Below are 19570 nucleotides of genomic sequence, written 5' to 3'. Positions count from 1 at the left end.
TAATTATCTACAGTGCTACCTCTGCTTACGTACTTAATTCATTCCGGAGGTCTGTTCTTAAGCTGAAACTGTTCTTAACCTGAGGTACCACTTTAGCTAATGGGGCCTCCCACTGCCGCCGCATGATTTCTGTTCTCATCCTGAAGCAAAGTTCTTAACCCGAGGTACTATTTCTGGGTTAGCGGAGTCTGTAACCTGAAGCATCTGTAACTTGAAGCGTCTGTAAGTGCAAAAGAAGTGCAAATGCTATCCTTAGATTATTCAGAAGGAAAGGAGCTGGCTTCCTCCCGATGGCCCTAACAGTCTTTCAGGCAAAATCTTTAGCCCAACTTCTATATGGCTCTCAAATTAGCCCCTCTGCCAACCTTAAGACCCTTGAAACAGTACAATCTAAATTCTTAAGATCATTATTTGCTACCCCTAAGTGTACACCTAATGCAGTCTTAAGGCAAGAGGCAGGACTGCCCAGAGTGGAATTAAAAGTCTGGGAACAAGCAATATCCCTCTGGCTGAAAATCCATTACAATCCTAAGGGTCTATTACCTTGCTTCCTGGCCGCAGTTCCCTATCCTCCTTGGCTTATGCAAATAACTAACAAGATCAAACAAATTGGCCTAAACCCTGAAAATCTTTTTATTGGAACTCTGAACAAGGCTACTATCACTCGGAGACTTTATGATATCGAATTACAACAAGAAGGCGCCCTACTCCCAGAGACGTATAGATGTTTAAAAGCTTGGCCTAATTTTGCAGCTGCCCCTTACTTAACTAACATCACTAACGAAGCCTATAGATGGGCTTTCTCTAGAGCCCGCTTTGAGACAATGCCCTCAGCAGTGCTGTACGGCAAATTCACGCGGGTTCCAATGCATGCGCGTCTCTGCCCTTGTATGTCTAATAAGGTAGAATCTGTCACACACATTCTTCTATCTTGCGAATTCTATAGTGAAGAACGAGTTCAACTTATTTTACCGCTTCTATCAAAATTTATACCCCTTCAATATTATTTGGAATCCTCCCCTGAAATTCTTCGAAAATACCTCCTGGAAGATTCCTCAAGCTCAATATCATACGAGGTGGCTAAATTTTGCACTTTAGTAATTAAGAAGCGTAAATCTCTTCTGTTGAATGGCACACTGCGAAGTTCCCTTGTGTAACCTTTTTTCTTTTCTGAAGTTGTTGCTGATTTCTTGTTGTCTGATCTTGTGGTGTTTAGTGTCACTGGCTTTGGCCGCAATAAACTTGAAAATTTGAAATTTAATTTTTATTTATACTTTTCAGGTTTATACATTTCATTAATTTTACAATCATTTTAACATTTCAAAGCTTGACTTCCTTCTTCCTCTCTCTGTAGTTCCTTAAATCTATTTTTTAATATCTTCTGCAGATCCAAATTCATTCAATATGCTCATTTAATTATCTACAGTGGTACCTCTGCTTACGTACTTAATTCATTCCGGAGGTCTGTTCTTAACCTGAAACTGTTCTTAACCTGAGGTACCACTTTAGCTAATAGGGCCTCCCACTGCCGCCGCATAATTTCTGTTCTCATCCTGAAGCAAAGTTCTTAACCCGAGGTACTATTTCTGGGTTAGCGGAGTCTGTAACCTGAAGCATCTGTAACTTGAAGCGTCTGTAATCCGAGGTACCACTGTACTTTAAATATATACTCTTATGAAGCTGCAGATTATTACGATGATCCTGCCAATGTTTTTATCCGTTTGCAATTTATCTGTTGACTGGACACCCCCTGCTGTGCAGATAATGGAGAAAGCTCATAAATTGTATCCCTTCTGGCATCCTGGCCAACTCTATTATGCTGGGGTAAACCCTGGTGCAAGGGACACGGGTGGCGCTGTGGTCTAAACCACTGAGCCTAGGGCTTGCCGATCAGAAGGTCGGCGGTTCAAATCCCTGCGATGGGGTGAGCTCCCATTGTTCGGTCCCTGCTCCTGCCAACCTAGCAGTTCGAAAGCACGTCAAAGTGCAAGTAGATAAATAGGTACCACTCTGGTGGGAAGGTAAACGGTGTTTCCATGTGCTGCTCTGGTTCACCAGAAGTGGCTTAGTCATGCTGGCCATATGACCCGGAAGCTGTCTGCGGACAAACACCGGCTCCATCGGCCTATAGAGCGAGATGAGCACCGCAACACCAGAGTCGTCCATGACTGGACCTAATGGTCAGGGTCCATTTACCTTTAAATAATTCAGGAACTGTTGCCTCTGTTGAGCCTCCACTGCTGAGTCTCCCTCCAAGTTTATCTTGCAGTGGCGGAATGATGCAAGCATGGCTAGAAACTGCCAGTTTAACTTGTCCCAATTTACCATGAGAGTTCAATGTACTGTCACTCTGAGGCATTGTGAGAGATTAAAATGGGGGTGCACAGACCCTGCTACCTGATGTAAAGAACCCAAGGCAAGCATTAGTGCTGGTGCACCCTACCAGGGCCCAGGAAGCTGTCCTAGGGTGCTTATACCTGGTCTGATGTCATTCATGGATCATTGCAAGTGAGGTCATCTTCGGTTGCCTATAACCACATCTCGACCCAGAATGCTTCCTAGCACCCTGAGGTGCATTGCCAATAAGCCCACAACTCATTTAGGGGATAGGGCCCTTCAGCTCTCCTCCCTGTGGTCTCCCTTCATTCCAGCTTCCTTCCTCCTAGAGGTTCTAATCCCCATCAAACTTTCAACTTCCCATTTCCCGGAAAACACTCAGATGGGATGGGGAACCTGTGGTCCTCCAGAGGTATCATCCCTGACCATCGGCTATGCCAGCAGGAGTTGTAGCCCAACAACATCTACCAATAGATATCAGGGACTTCCTGAACCCATTATAGTTAAATAATTGGGGCCGTATCCAATTCAAGTCCTACTCACAGCCAACCTACTAGAGTTAATGGACATGACTAACTTAAGTTCATTAATTTCAATAGGTCTATTCCGAGTATACCTTAGTTGGCTACAACCCTTGATTAACAAATTAGAGAGAGAACCTCAATATGTTGGGTAATCAGTTGCTAAGTCACTGTTAAAAATGTGAAAATTCTAGTTTTTGTGAGGGTGGGGGTTTGCTGTGCTTTCTAAAGCTCTCTCCATGGTATACTGATCAAATAGAAATTCCCCCTTCAGCTAAAGGAGGTCAAATGCCAGGTCAGATGTAATTACTGGTGATCATATTTCCCATGAACGAGTTTGTCAGGAACCTTTGGCCTCATCCTGCCCATAGATCTTCCTATAAAAGTGAACTGTCTATGGTAGTTTTCATCTGACATCGCAGCAGAGATGGACTCCAAAGTCGGCTGTCAGGTCAACATGTCATCAGAACCCATAGTAAGTACTGTAGATTTCTTGAAGGGCGGGGAACCTATTTGGCAGGAAATGGTATTTGGGGTGTGCAAGAGAACTAATTTTGATAGTAACTCAGTAGCAAAACTGACAGATGCTGACACAGAATGCCAAGTACGGTCTGCCATATCATTAGGCAGGATGAGGCACCAGTTTCAAGTTTCGGTTGAAGATGAGAGAGCTGTGTGTCCTATGTAAAAAGGTAAAGGTGAAAGGTAAAGGACCCCTGAATGGTTAAGTCCAGTCAAAGACGACTATGGGGTTGCGGTGCTCATCTCACTTTCAGGCCGAGGGTGCCGGCGTTTGTCCAAAGACAGCTTTCCGGGTCATGTGGCAGCATGACTAAACCACTTCTGGCGCAACAGAACACCATGGCAGATGCCACAGCGCACAGAAACGCTGATTACCTTCCTGTCACAACAGTACCTATTTATCTACTTGCACTGGTATGCTTTCAAATTGCTAGGTTGGCAGAAGCTGGGACAGAGCAACAGGAGCTCACTCCATCACAGGGATTTGAACTGCCAACCTTCCGATCGGCAAGCCCAAGAGACTCAGTGGTTTAGATCATAGCGCCACTGGCGTCCTATGTACCCTGGTCTGCACCCTCTTAAACTAGCTTGCTTCCCTGAGGAGCACAGGAGAAAGTTGGATGGTTGGGCACATTTTTGCATGCAAAAGGTTCTGGGGTCAATTCCCTGGTATCCCCAGATAGGGCTGGGGGAAAATCCGGCCTGAAAAACTGAAAAGCCACTGCTAGTCACAGTCTCCAAGACTGCAAAAGGAGCTCTGATGTATCCTATGGCCCCTTGGGCACGATCCCATGGGCCGTAGAATTGCAGCTAAAATTACTCACCAATTATCCCAAAATATTAAGTTTTAATTATGTGCAAGGCACAATCCTGCAAATCTACCATTCTAAGGTAGGCACAGAAATTAAAACAATGATTTCTGCATTCTCTAGACTTGTTACTTGATTCGTGTTTCAAGAAATGGTTCCTTTTTTTAGTATTAAAATATAACCTTCCTCAAGAAAAGCCTTTACTTGAAATAGGAAACTCCCACGGCTGTCCTGCTTAAACTGTGTTGCAGCTCACTGTCTCAGAAAGTGCCATAGGGATGGGAATCTGTGGGTGGAGAGAGTAATGGTCTGACCTTTCCCAGCTAAGCCCCTGTCTCTCTTTCCCAGGCCCTCAGGTTTATACCCAGAGTGCCTAAGGACAGGAAGCAAATGATCCTCATCTCTGTCATCCTGGTGCTTCTGGCCATTATCATTATTGGAGCGATTCTCATTGGCGTTTACATGACGCAGCAACACACCGAAAAGGTGAGTAGAAGACTGAAAAGAAAGCTAGTGTCATTCAAAAGAGTAAGGCTGATCATTGGCCACAGCAGCAGCTAAGCTACTGATCATCATTTGAAATTCCTCAGTGTCCAAGGGAGAATCACTCTGACAGATTATAGGAAATTTAAACATTTTTCCTATGTGGCTTGCAGACCAGCCACTCATTCCATAGGGTGATGTGCTGGGCCAGTGTTGGTGCTGATGAACCCTGCCAGTCTGATTCTGGATGAGCAGGAGGTCATGAAGTCAAATGACTTTTGTTTATTGTATTTGAGATTCAGAGGTATACGCCTCTCAATATGAGTTTTCCATATGGGATGTCATCATATTACCATTTCATAAAGTGTTTTGGAGTGTTCAAAGTGTCTCACATACACTGGGTTGTATCCAGTGCTGATCCCACTCCAAGTAGATCCCTTGAAATTAATGAACATGACTAACTTAGGTTCATTAATGTCAATGGATCCAATCTGAAAAGAAATTAGCAGGATACAACGCATTATCTCTGCAATCCTTAGACCAAGGGTGGGGAACCTGTGACTCTCCAGATGTTGTTGGATTCCAGCTCCCATCAGCCCCAGTCATCATAGCCAAGGGTCAAGGCTGATGGGAAATGTAATCCAACAGCATGTGGAGGGACACAGGTTCCCTATTCCCTGGTCTGTTGGGTTATTTGGGACTTGGTTTAGTTTAGGATTAAAGTGCACAAATTGCCAGATCCCAGCCCAAAGTCCTAAATCCCAGGTCCTCCAACTAAAAGATCTCTAGCAGCATAAGTGGAGAAAACCTTTGCCCATGCACACAGGGACACAGTGGAAGGAATAGCATTATTCCTCCCTCCACAAGTTATTTGAAGGTGGAAATAGTAACACCAGAATCAAGTCTCTCTATAATAAATACGCTTACATCATTGTTAAGGCATTTAACTGGACCTCAGTAATGTACACAGAAACAGGGGGAATTAGGGGAACAGACAACTTCCCTTCTCGACGATTGCCAATTTGGCATTTATTTCATGATTAAAATTTAATCCATCACTGCTACACACATATTAATCATCTGAAAAGTGCTTGTGTGTTTATTGAATGCATGAGGCAGGGAGCAGGATCACACCCTCTTGCCATGTCTCCTTTATTTTGATATGACTGTAAAGCACCAGCTAAAATGCTTCAGATTTGTGCTTCAGGATCCCCCATGCAAAGTACCAGGAACACAGAAAATGCATTTCCCTGTTGAAACTTGTCTCCTTTGTAGATAATTAAAATCACTAGTAGTACAGGAGATGGCGAAGTGGTTGAGCAAACTATGATGGTGAACAACCAGGAAAGTGTTGCTGCCTTTCATATCCAGAGCAATACGACCTCAGCAACTGTTGTCTACGACTATAAACACGTAAGTGTCAAATATATTCTAGGTGGACATCAAAACATTCTAAGACATTTTACCATCTCAGGTGGTTGAACTGAATAGTCGTAGAGTTCTGTCCCTACAGGATCTTCTGCAACATTACACTGAAACCCATGGTGCCTTTCTTAATTCACAGCCCAGTACACATGGGACACTAAAGCTTGGTTTAGCAGTATGTAGATGAGCTTCTATGAGTCCAAACAATGCCTCCTCCATTTTCCTCCTCCCAGGAGGACGGCTTCTGCTGAGTTTAGTTTTGCTTTCAAAGAATTGTGGCTTGGTGTTAATTTAGGGTTGCCATATTTCTAGAACTAAAATTCAGGACACAAAAGTTATTTTTTTATGGAAACTCAAAGTTGTTGAGCTATAAATCCAGGACATTTTGCTGATTATCCAAAAATTTTCCCTGGACACATGTCCAGGAAATTCCGTACATATGGCAACCTTACATTAATTACAAACTGGAGGTTGTAGTTTACAATAAGACTGGGACGTAGCGTGGATTGCCAGTGCCCCGGGCTCTCCCTAATCCAGAGCTTTCCAAACTTTTCACGTTGGTGACAAACTTTTTAGACATGCATCATTTCGGGACACAGTAATTCAGTTTTACTAGCAAACCAGAGGTTAAACTAACCCCTTTCCAGCCCCAGGAGGAGAATGGGGAGGGTTGCACAGTTTAGAAAGCTCTGCCCTAACCCATGGTTCCTATCAGGGCTGGGCAACGATGGTGGTGGGGAAGGGTCTTCCCAGCAGACAGAGGGGACAGGGTCAGTGGCTGATTATTGTTGTTGTTGTTGTTGTTGTTAATTTATTCCGTGTAATTTTTACACCACTTGACACCACTTGATTTTGTGTGTTTTTAAAAAACAACAAGGCACACCTCAAAGTGGTTTATTTTTCTTTTGAATTCTTATGCCACCCCCAAATTTTATGCCGGGGACAACAGCCCCTCTGCCCCCCCCCCCCATTCTACGTCACTGCAACAAGCAACAGACTTGCATAACGGTATTATGATATTAGCAGTTTTTCTTTCCAATCCATTTCCTAATAATCTCTAGCAAGGAACTTGCCTCCCACCCCCTCTTTAAAGCACAGCACCAGCTGCACACTTGGAGGAGGGCATTCCTTAATTTATCCCCCAATCTTCTCTGCTTCCTGCTTTGTTCCTAGCGTCTGATCGGCTTCCGAATTCAGGACAGAAAACAATGCTCAGTGGTAGCAATGGATTCAGTTGATGTGCCCAGCCTACATGAAATCACCCAAGGAATAGAGCACCTTGATGAACAAGTAAGAAGATATGCGGTGTGGAGAATCTCTCCCCAACACTTATTAAATAATACTGCAGTTGAGAGAATGTGATAGCAGAGAGCACCATTTTCCCATTTTTTCTTTATATTTCATGTAGATTGTGCAGTGTACCAGAAACCTTAACTGACTGCTTCAGTAGGGCAGCTAGGATTAGACCTTGAGGCAGAAGCCCATACCCTCCAAAATTTCTGCAGGTTGTCCTATTCCATAATAATAATAATAATAATTTTATTATTTATACCCCACCCATCTGGCTGGATTGCCCCAACCATTCTGGGCAACTTCCAACATATATAAAACTATAATAAAACATTAAGCATTAAAAAAAAAAACCTTCCCTATACAGGGTTGCCTTTAGATGTCTCCTAAAGGTTGTATAGTTACTTATCTCCTTGGTTCAGGGATGGCATAACTCCATACCCTCCAACATTTCTCCAGTGAAAATAGGGATGTCCTAAGGATAAAGCAAGGGACGCGGGTGGCGCTGTGGGTTAAACCACAGAGCCTAGGACTTGCCAATCAGCAGGTCAGCGGTTCGAATCCCCGCATGGGGTGAGCTCTCGTTGCTCGGTCCCTGCTCCTGCCCACCTAGCAGTTCGAAAGCACGTCAAAGTGCAAGTAGATAAATAGGTACCGCTGTGGCAGGAAACGGCGTTTCCATGCACTGCTCTGGTTCGCCAGAAGCAGCTTAGTCATGCTGGCCACATGACCTGGAAGATGTACGCCGGCTCCCTCGGCCAATAAAGTGAGATGAGCGCCGCGACCCCAGAGCCGTCCGCGACTGGACCTAATGGTCAGGGGTCCCTTTACATTTAAGGATAAAGCAAGACATTCTGGGAACAGAACTGGGATGGCTTCTGTAAATCCAGGACTGTTCCTGGTAAATAGGGACATTTGGAGGGTCTGGAAGCCCAGAGAGTGGCAGATAATGGGGGCAGCAGCAAACAGGCCTCCCATTATCAGCTGTCCTCCTGGCACTGTTCACTAGAGCATCCTTCCTTTCTTCTTATTTTAAAAAGCACTGTATTGTCGGAAAATGACCTGGTAGGCATGGACATAATTGCAGATGCCCATTTTCTTATGGTTACCTAGATAGATAGATAGATAGATGAGAGATAGATAGATAGATAGATAGATAGATAGATAGATGATAGATATAGTCGTTTACTACAATGAAACGTTCCTAAATGTGCCTTTAAGCATCAGGCCAGGAGAAGCGAACCCCATTTTATTCCTGTGCTCTTGCTAGTGCTATAATTTAACTGAGTTGAAATCATGAAACTGCAGGTGCTCAAAGTATTGTACTAAAAAACAACAACCTCAGATTTGTTTGTGGGTTTTTTTGCACTAACATTTTAGGAATGTAGAAGAGGTTGTAAAGCTGGAATAGCAGGCATTGGATGGGGGGAGGAGAAGAGAAATGTTGATTGTATGCTTCGCAAAATAAATGACTGTCTAAACCGCAGGTGGGAGGATAAGACCACTAAATACCAGGTCTAAAATTAGCTGCACCACTGTGAGCATTCCTCAAAACCAAGGAACCAGAGCATTGACACCTTGACATCTAAGTGAAAATCTGCACTACCCATATACTAAATTTCACCTTGTTTCCTACAAGGGCTCAGGAGATGACCACGTGTCCTACAGCTTCAAGCAAGGAGAACTGGCAGATCGCACAACTCTAGGAACCACAGTGAATATCCTCTGCAGTGATGTCCCTGTGTACTGGGCTGAGGTAAAATACTGCAGGGGGGTTTTTGGATCATACATTCACTGAAAAGATTATAGTGCCATTCCCCCAGTAAGTAAGAAAAGACAAAGCCACATGAACCCAAGTGACAATGTAATAGTATCAAAAGTAAGGATTATTTCAGTATGGACAACTATACATGTAAGCATATGTAGGCATATGTGTATAAAATATCATTAATTTGTTAATTTATTTTTAATTATATGTGAACAGGTAAGAAGAAATGGGGTGTGGGGGAAAATAAATTAGGCTAAAATAAAGAATTAAATAACTAAGTTTTTTGGCCTTTTCTGACACCCCAAACCTCTCTCTAACTGATGGTAGGGCTGACTCTCCCCTGACCCCATAGGAGAGGCCTATAGGCACCTTCTCCTGCTTTTGGGTTTCCAAGAAGCATCTAGTTGGCTACTGTAAAAAACAACAACAACAGGATAATGGGCAGGCAAACTGATGCCCTCCAGATATTCTGGAGTATAACTCCCATACACCTTAGCCAGTACAGCCTACAATTGGGGATGTTGGGAGTTGTTGTCCATAATATCTTGACTACTCGCCTAACCCCTGGACTAGATGGAGAAATGGACTGATTGTTAAACGACTCAGGAAATTGTAGCTCAATGAAGGGACTAAGGGTCTCCTAACAACTCTCAGCACCCCTAACCAACTACAGTTCCCATAAATCATTTGGGAAAGCCATGAGTATTTAAGGTGGTATATTACTGCTTTAAATGTATGGTGCATTTAGGGGTGTGTACACAATCCACTCAAAGGATAAGAAGCATGCCTTCATTGACTATATGCAACTTCAGTAGGCCCACCCACCCACATGAAATTTCACTTGACTGCCCTGGCTCCTCTTTGCCATGGCTTTGTGTATCAAGTGCTACCTTAATGTTACATTTCATCTGTAGATGGCATTTTCCCTATTAATGAGAAATGGGAGTCAACTCCTCACTCCAGTAAATTCTTCTTCTTCTTTTCCAGAACAACCACAAAGCACAAAGAAGTGGATTGCTGTGTGGAGGGCTTCTGATTCTTAGACTCTGTTTAACACTGTTACTGTGACAAAGTGATAGTCTGACCATATGTAGAATAATAGAATTGTAGAGTTGGAAGGGACCCAAGAGTCATATAGTCCAATTCCCTACAAAGCCGGAATCTCAACTAAAGCATCCATGAGAAATGGCCATCCAACCTCTGCTTGAAAGCCTCCAAGTTCACCATCTTCCGTGGGAATCTGTTTCACTGTCAAACAGCTCTGCCAGAAAATTCTTCCTGATGTTTAGTCGGATTCTCCTTTCTTATAACGTGAAGCCATTGGTTGAAGTCTAAGTCTCCGGAGCAGGATAAAACAAGTGTTATGTACTGAAGTTCTCACCCTGGGCCAGCAGGGGGATACTGTAGATAGTTTTCACTCAGGTCCACATATGCAAATAAGGGATTGAAAGTGATGTTCAGTGATTGGATAGTTACAGAAAATGGTTACTGTTGCGTTCTAGTGGAGCTCTATATAAGCAGGCTGGCTGAACCCTTCAGTTCAGTTCTGTTCTGGCCTGTGAATAAACAAGAGCTGTTTGAAGAATCACTGTGTCGTCTGATATGTTCACCGACAACTTAACAACAAGCTTGCTCCCTCCGCCATGTGATGCATCATGCTCATGTTTTGTTTTTATTTTATTTTTAATTTTGTTTATTCATTTTCCTTTTTCATTCATTACATACATCTCATATTCATAACATTTACTATGCATTCCTCCCTCCCTCCCCTCCTGGGCTTCCCCTAACTTCCGCTTCCGATTTGTTTCTCCTTTCACCCACTTTGCTACCTCCTAAAAGAAAAAAACTACTAATAACATATTTATACAATAACATCAAACCTAAAGTCATAAAAATAACAATGAATACACCATATTATTTCTCTATCTTCAACACATGTTCTAATACTAATAATGTGGATGTTTATTTAAATCCTGCCATCGAGTCTATAGACTTTCTTTGTTTCTGCAAGTATAATATAAATGGTTCCCATTCTTTTTCAAAGTCACTGTTGTCTTTTCCTCTTAGTCTGTCTGTCATTTTTGCCAGTTCTGCATAGTTCATCAGCTTCTCCTGCCATTGTTCTTTAGTTGGTATTTCTCCAGTCTTCCAATTTTGTGCAATCAACATTCTCGCTGCTGTAGTGGCATACATAAATAAAGTCCTCTTTTCCTTTGGTATATGTTGGCCTAAAATACCTAGTAGAAAGGCTTCTGGGTTTTTTTACAAAAGTTATTTTCAACATGTTCTTCAATTCATTATATATCATTTCCCAATAAGCTTTTACCTTTTTACAATCCCACCCCATATGGTGCATCACACTCATGTTAAGCTTGTGGTCTACTATGTCCCCTAAATCCTTTTCGCATGTACTGCTAGCAAACCAGGTGTCCCAACCCGTCCCCCATCTTATATTTGTGCAGCTGGTTATCTCCGCTTAAGTATGGAACCTTACATTTGTCCCTGTTGAGGACCCATTAGTGAGTACTCTTTGGGTTGGGTCAGTCAACCAGATTCAAATCCACCTGACAGTAACCTCATCCAGCCCACGTTTTACTAGTTTCTCTGCAAGAATATCATGGAGGGCTTTGTCAAAAGCCTTATTGAAATCAAGATACACCATGTCCATGGCATTCCACACGAACAGGGGACTTTCTGTCAGACTCAGCTTGCCAGTTTATCTGCAGAACTCCATTGACCTCATCACACTGCAGTAAAGGTGTAATGATGGACTGCTTCTTCCTAGAGCCATCTAACACCACAAAGCACATAGCTTTTCATTAATTAGAAGTGGAATTAAAATGAAGGTTCCACACAGCACATTTAATATAGCACTATATTATCCAGTAAAGTCCTCCATGACCAAAATACTTTTTATATGCACTCACAAGTAAGTCAAATTCAGCAAAAGGTCTTTTCCAATGTTGATTAAAAAATTCCAGTTTGCAGATCCTGCCTGTTTTATTGCTTCCTGGTGAACCTGGCTGAAGAATCAGTGGTGACCCTCCCCTTGAACAGCCTTGTCTAACTGACCCAGTGTGAGTTTCTGTTCCCACAAGAAGAGAGGAATCTTGAACTACTGGTTTCATCGAATAATTTTTCTTAATCTTTTTTCCACCCCACCCCCAATAGCTAAATAGTATTATGTTACTATTTTTTTAAAAAAATGAAAAAGTATTAAGAAAATAAATCATTAAATCATCCCCACCAACTCTTTTACAGAAATAGAAAGGTCGCGTAGAAGAAGGAACACAAATCACCCCATCATGGTCCTTCAGTCCCATCCTAACTACAAGCAAACAAATTAGAGAGAGTCTCACAAAATCTCTCCAAAACTACTTCAAGGAAAACAATGTAGACAAACTTAGCCAGATGGGTGGGGTATAAATAATAAATATTATTATTATTATTATTATTATTATTATTATTATTATTATTATTACAACCCCCCTCCTATGGGACGCAATGAAAGGGGTCACCAGAGCAGCTTGCATAAAAGAGAAAGCATTCCTTAAAAAACAAACCTCCTCAAAAATTAGCAAACTAGAACAAGACATCACAGCTCTCTCATCACACTACAAACAAACAGGATCTAAATAGAAAGGTCACTAGTAAGTTCAAGAAAGGACATTTGACTTTTAAAAGTCTACATTTGCATCTGACTATAATAAAGGTGAGCAATGGCCTGGGAAATGTTATGGATCATGCAAAAAGTTTCCTTGTGTTGGTGCCTTGCTTGATTCCTCAGAGATAGCAGCACGGGAAAGAAAAAAAGAGAAGTGGTTCTCTTCTCTTGCTGTCATGGTTCAGTTCTACCTGCTGGTTTCTGACCTACGAGGTCAAGAAAGTAGGGAAGACAGACTTAGACCAAAATACAGAAACAAAAGGAATATCCTTTCTCCATATTGTTGTCTGCTACTTATCATCCTCTCCTGCCATATAGCCATGTCTTAGCTTGCCAGCTCCTTTTATATCAGAAGTTCCTGTGCATTTAACTACTTGTTAGTAGCCTGGTATGCACATCACAATAAACCACCATTTCTTACTTATCATGGCTTATTGGACTGAGCAGTGGGTTGTACGCACTGTCCAATTTTTCTTGCTTTCTTCCTTCCCTGGTATAAGAGAGAAACCAAAGAACCTGTGCTTTCTGGTAATGTCCAAGCTCTGGGTTGCAACTGGTTTCTTCCCAACAAGTCATGGTCGTTAGCCAGCCTTAAACCAAAGGCAGATTTAGGGCAGCGCAATAGGTTCCACTGCACTGGGTGCTGAGCCTAGAGGGCGCCATAGGGCATCATAACTATGACATAGTGAATTGAGCAGAATGGAAGGTGAGAGGCAGGGTTGCTAAATTTTGGCCTTGCACAGGGCACCACGGAAATTTGAAAGACTAAAGCCTGCCTCTGCTGAAGCCATGGTTTGTTGCTCACTATGGATAGTGGATTCCTGGGGAGCAAGGCTTCCTACATTGTTTCTGTTGCTTGTACCAGGGGAGTTGCGAAGTGGGAGTGATGTGCCATTGTACACTAGCGCATTGCCGAAACCCAATAAACCATCATAAGCCAAAAAGAGAAAATTAGCTGATTCAGCTTTCCCTATCATGGCATACTAGCTGGAGCTGCACGTGAGTTTATTTGGCAAGAAAACAGGTTTAAGAAGCCTTTTCAAGACAAGTATTCAGTTTACTATGTAGTAACATCAGTTCTAGAGAGCCATGTAGACCACTGGAAGTGGTAGCAAGTTTTTTAAAAAGCGATTTTTAAAGCATCCAACCTAAACTACTCTTGGGAGGTTTAATAACATGAGCAACATAAGAGCTAATTCTGACAGTTACTTAGAAGGGCCAGTTCTTAAGACAAGTACTTCAGATTTCATGTGAACATCCTGTTTCAGTCCACGGACGAATAACACAAGTGTATGTTAATAAATATGTGTTCTTCTACAAACATCCTATGCCAAGGGTATCCCCAAAATTTTCTCCTCTAATATTAGGGATGGTCAAATCTGTCAATTTCAGTTTCTTTCATCTTCTCAGTTTCCCAATCTTAAGTTCCAGTTCTCTACATTTCCACATCAATTTGTGATTTTTTGGTTAAAGTCTCATAAAAATTCATCAGCATTTCAGTGTGAATTTATCTTAATATACACATATTTGTATGCAATTTTACCTACTATGCACATTTTCGCAAAGCAATTTCTCCTAAAATAATGCATTTTGTACATGTTATTTTCACACAAATATGTGCATTGTTAGGACCACTTGGATGCATTATTGAACTGAACTGCAAAATTCAAAGAAGTGCTAATTTCCAAAAATGGCTATATTTGAATTCTCAAGTTGTTTCAGATTGCTCTCCCTTCCCTTCGTCATATAATCCTGTTTATCACTGCTGAAGCCCTACTCTGGGTGCCGCTGCCTTAGAAGTTAGCTCATTGCCAGCCCAAATGATGTGTCTATCCTTCCTGCCCTGCCTACCGTTTGAGTAGGACCAACATTTATTTCAAAAAAAGTCTTAGCACACTCTTCAAATATCAGTTCCTGCATTCATCTATCCCACACTCATGGTGCTAACTGAATCATGTCACTTCACCTTGCTATATAACAGGGCCTATGCTGGATTAGGCAGGAGAAAAGTGAGAATCAAGGCCTTTCGTGTAGGGGGGGCCATGTGTTTTGGTGGTACAACACATGTTGTGCATGCAAAGAGTCCCAGGTTCAATCTCTAGAATCTTCTGGAAGGGCGGGGAAAGACTCTTTTCTGAGGCCCTGGTGAGCCACTGCCAGTCAGTGCTGATTATATTGAGCTAAATGGACCAATGTTCTGACTCGATGTGAGGCAGCTTCCTGTGGTGGTGGTGCAGCTTTGGGACACGTTCCTCAGAAAGAGCTCACTTGATGCATTCATTGGTATCATCCAGGTTGCTGTGAAGTCTATTCTCCCAGACTTTGATTTAGATTGTATGTAGATTTACTGCTTCCTAAAGTGGGGTATAACAAAGTTCAGTCAATCAATCAATCAATCAATCAATCAATCAACCAACCAACCAACCAATGGTTCTTTGGTCCTTGAGGCTGACGTTTCTGTCTGTGGACTCTGTGCTTCCATCCCAAGTAGACAAACACCTTCCTTCAGTGTTCTAAGACAGTGTGATGCTTTTATTGTGCCACAAGGTGCTGCTATACAACAGTAGAATCATCATGAGAGGATAGAATACAAGCAATAGTCTTCATAGAATGAAGAGGCCCATTTAGCTTTCAGAGAATGAAAGGGGCAAAAATGCACCCTGATTTCTGCTGCTGTTTGAAGTGCAGGAAGACATCATGTGTGTGTGGCGAGTGCACGTTTCTGCATCAAAATGATCTATTAACCGAGTCTGCATTTCTCAGTTCTGCAATCCTATATACTAATAGTGCTTCAAGTGTGGGTTCTTACACAGCCTAAACTGCACCATCCATCCACAAAAGGGACGTATTGGGAGGCCTGGGGGAATCTCAACATCTGTAGCAGTACCCCCCAAAAAAAATTTTAAAAGGTGGTGGGGGTGACCCCAGTCTGATGAGGAGCATGGAATGCTGGCTGAGTGTTTGAGGGGTAGAAAACTAGGGAATGGAGTATCCTGAAAAGGGCATGACTGACTGAAATCCTGAACTGGAGCACACTCCATGCTGCCACATTTTGTTGCAGGTTGCACTTGTTCTATTTCTATTTGTGAAAATATCCTGTGTATTTTTTTTCAGATGTAGGCCTTCATTCTGGTACTGTGTGTTACTGTAGCTGAGACATAACTCTAGCATATTGTGTTTCACTAATATACAGAATAATATACAGAAACTAGAGAGAAGGGTGGCCCAGGGAGAGTCACCCACCCTGAGGTTCGTCCAACACACTGTTCTCAAGTGGCCAACCAGATGCCTAAGGGAAGCCCACATGGAGGACACAGAACTCCCTTACAAGGGAAGTTAGTACCATCTCTTCCTTTGTTGGGTTTTCATAAGAAACTATGCATTCCAGCTTGCCTTTTTGAAAACTGAAGCTGAGTGCTGGAGTTCATGTCTTATAACTCTTCTGCTTTGCTGTTTGTTTTTCTCTTTGTCTGTTTTTATTTTTTGTTTTGATTAATTAATTCATTTGACAGTTCTGATTGGTAATCAACAAAGCTCTGTACCTCCGAAATTAGTAATGCACAAATAAATGTGGATTAACATAAAATCACGGCGTATGTTCTAAAAAAAATCAAAAATCAAAGTCTGCTTGAATTTGCTTTCATAGGAAGTAATTATTGACAATATTGTACAAAGGGCAACTAGTTTTCCCATAACTAGTTTCCCATAATTCAGTTGGCAATTCTTGATCTTGGGTAAGATTTCTTTGCCTGGTTTTAATGATGTTATAGAAAAATAGGGGGGTTGGCTTTTGCTGCCCAAAGGACTGAGTCCCCCAAGTCCACGATCGGTAAGAGATGAATGGATGGAGGCAGGATGCAGCGAAAGCAAGGCAGATCTTTAATTTTCTGTTCAGAGTTCCCTCCCTTCCTTGCAAGGAGGTAAGAGAGACCAAGAACAAAGTGTGCAGGAACCTTTAAAGACTTTTGACAGTGCCCAACTCCTTAGCCAAAGACCACCCTAAAATCATCATACATACATCATAGGAGGCAGTCTGCAGCAGAAATCTTGTCTGCCAGGATACATGATAATGGTCGCTGATTGCATTACCTGGCCAGCCTGGCCATTCTTTTGTGACGGTTAATACTTTAGAAAGGCTGGGCTGGATTAATTCCAAGCTGGAATTAAGATCGCCGGAAGAAATATTATCAACAACCTCAGATATGCAGATGACACAACCTTGATGGCAGAAAGTGAGGAGGAATTAAAGAACCTTTTAATGAGGGTGAAAGAGGAGAGCGCAAAATATGGTCTGAAGCTCAACATCAAAAAAACAAAGCTCATGGCCACTGGGCCCATCACCTCCTGGCAAATAGAAGGGGAAGAAATGGAGGCAGTGAGAGATTTTACTTTCTCGGGCTCCATGATCACTGCAGATGGTGACAGCAGTCACAAAATTAAAAGACGCCTGCTCCTTGGGAGAAAGGCGATGGCAAACCTAGACACATCTTAAAAAGTAGAGACATCACCTTGCCAACAAAGGTCCGTATAGTTAAAGCCATGGTTTTCCCAGTAGTGATGTATGGAAGTGAGAGCTGGACCATAAAGAAGGCTGATCGCCGAAGAATTGATGCTTTTGAATTATGGTGCTGGAGGAGACTCTTGAGAGTCCCATGGACTGCAAGAAGATCAAACCTATCCATTCTTAAGGAAATCAGCCCTGAGTGCTCACTGGAAGGACAGATCCTGAAGCTGAGGCTCCAATACTTTGGCCACCTCATGAGAAGAGAAGACTCCCTGGAAAAGACCCTGATGTTGGGAAAGATGGAGGGCACAAGAAGAAGGGGACGACAGAGGATGAGATGGTTGGACAGTGTTCTCGAAGCTACCAACATGAGTCTGACCAAACTGCGGGAGGCAGTGGAAGACAGGAGTGCCTGGCGTGCTCTGGTCCATGGGGTCACGAAGAGTCAGACATGACTAAACAATACTTTAGTTCCTGAATCCAGGTCACAGGCTCACCCTATTCATACACAAATACACCCTTAAGACAGGATTTGAAGGATTTGTAATTGAACTCAATGGGAAAGCTTTCCCCATTTCTCTCCCTCGCTGCTGAGGAATATTTGAGGTGACTGGGAGAGTCAAAAAATGGCTTCAAGATTGCTCTCCTGTACCATTTCAGACACGTGGTTTATATACTTACGCATGTGTGCATTTATGAATATTTATTCTGTATTGGAGACCTTAGAATTCTTCCAACAGTGACATGCTGCTTTACTGATTTAATGGAACTTTACTTAAACTTCCTCCCCAGCCGAAGCCGGGCTCAGGGCGGTTAACAACAATAAAACAGTACAAAAGTACAGCACAAACAACACTCTAAAATCATTCATTATAAAATTAATTAATTCAAGCCACTGGCAACCATTGGGCCAGAACTCCGCGAAGATTGCCAGAGGGAGGGAGTCAGGCTGTGCCCTGGCCAAAGGCCTGGTGGAACAGCTCTGTCTTGCAGGCCCTGCGGAAAGATGTCAAGTCCCGCAGGGCCCTAGTCTCTTGTGACAGAGCGTTCCACCAGATCGGAGCCGCAGCCGAAAAAGCCCTGGCTCTAGTTGAGGCCAGCCTAACTTCTCTGTGGCCTGGGACCTTCAAGATGTTTTTATTTGAAGACCGTAAGTTTCTCTGTGGGGCATACCAGGAGAGGCGGTCCCGTAGGTACGAATGTCCTAGGCCATATAGGGCTTTAAAGGTTAAAACCAGCACCTTAAACCTGATCCTGTACTCCACCGGGAGCCAGTGCAGCTGGTATAGCACCGGGTGAATGTGATCTCTCAGCGAAGACCCCGTAAGGAGTCTCACTGCAGCATTCTGCACCCACTGGAGTTTCTGGGTCAGTCTCAAGGGCAGCCCCACGTAGAGTAAGTTACAATAATCCAGTCTGGAGGTGACCGTCGCGTGGATCACAGTGGCTAGGTCAGGGCGAGAGAGGTAAGGAGCCAACTGCTTAGCTTGGCGGAGATGGAAAAATGCCGCCTTTGTTGTAGCTGCAATCTGCGCCTCCATGGAAAGGGAGGTGTCGAAGATTACACCCAAACTCTTAACGGACGGTGCTGGCACTAATTGCGCCCCCGCAAGAGATGGGAGTTGCCCCCCCAATCCCATATCGTCCCGTCCCAGCCACAGGACCTCTGTCTTCGAAGGATTTAGCTTCAACCGGCTCCCATGTAACCATCCAGCCACAGCTTCCAAACATCTGGTCAGTGTGTCTGGGGCCGAGTCAGGATGGCCATCCATCAACAGATAGAGTTGGGTGTCATCAGCATACTGATGGCAACCCAGCCCAAAACTCCGGACAAGCTGGGCAAGGGGGTGCATAAAGATGTTGAAAAGCATCGGGGAGAGTATCGCACCCTGAGGTACTCCACACACCAAGGAGTGGCGCGATGACAATTCCCCCCCAAGCGCCACCCTCTGTCCCCGACCAGAGAGAAACGAGTGCAGCCACTGAAGGACTGTGCCCTGGATCCCCACGTCGGCAAGGTGGTGGTCCAGAAGTTCGTGATCGACCATGTCGAAAGCTGCTGACAGATCTAGAAGAATCAGCAGCCCCGACCCACCTCGATCCAGCTGTCTACGAAGATCATCTGTTAGGGCAACCAGAGCCATCTCGGTCCCATGACCAGCGCGGAAGCCGGACTGGAATGGATCCAGAGCCGATGCTTCATCCAGAAACCCACCAAGCTGTTCAGCAACCGCTCTCTCAATCACC

General features: G+C 43.4%; 1 protein-coding gene across 1 annotated transcript; it reads left to right on the top strand.

The window, feature by feature from the left end:
• Nucleotides 1–3264: 3264 nt before the first annotated feature.
• LOC308464478 (gastrokine-2-like) lies at nt 3265–10327 on the top strand. Its single transcript, XM_080983820.1, has 6 exons — nt 3265–3333; nt 4538–4675; nt 5948–6085; nt 7271–7387; nt 9027–9143; nt 10143–10327. The coding sequence occupies exons 1-6, from the start codon at nt 3286–3288 to the stop codon at nt 10221–10223; spliced, it is 639 nt and encodes a 212-aa protein (XP_080839946.1). The 5' UTR covers nt 3265–3285; the 3' UTR covers nt 10224–10327.
• The last annotated feature ends 9243 nt before the right edge of the window (nt 10328–19570 follow it).

The sequence above is a fragment of the Podarcis pityusensis genome (assembly GCF_964106645.2).
Source record: "Podarcis pityusensis genome assembly, chromosome: 15".
NCBI lineage: Eukaryota > Metazoa > Chordata > Lepidosauria > Squamata > Lacertidae > Podarcis > Podarcis pityusensis.
Note: the sequence above shows the minus strand (reverse complement) of the source record. Positions and strands in the feature narration are given on the sequence as shown.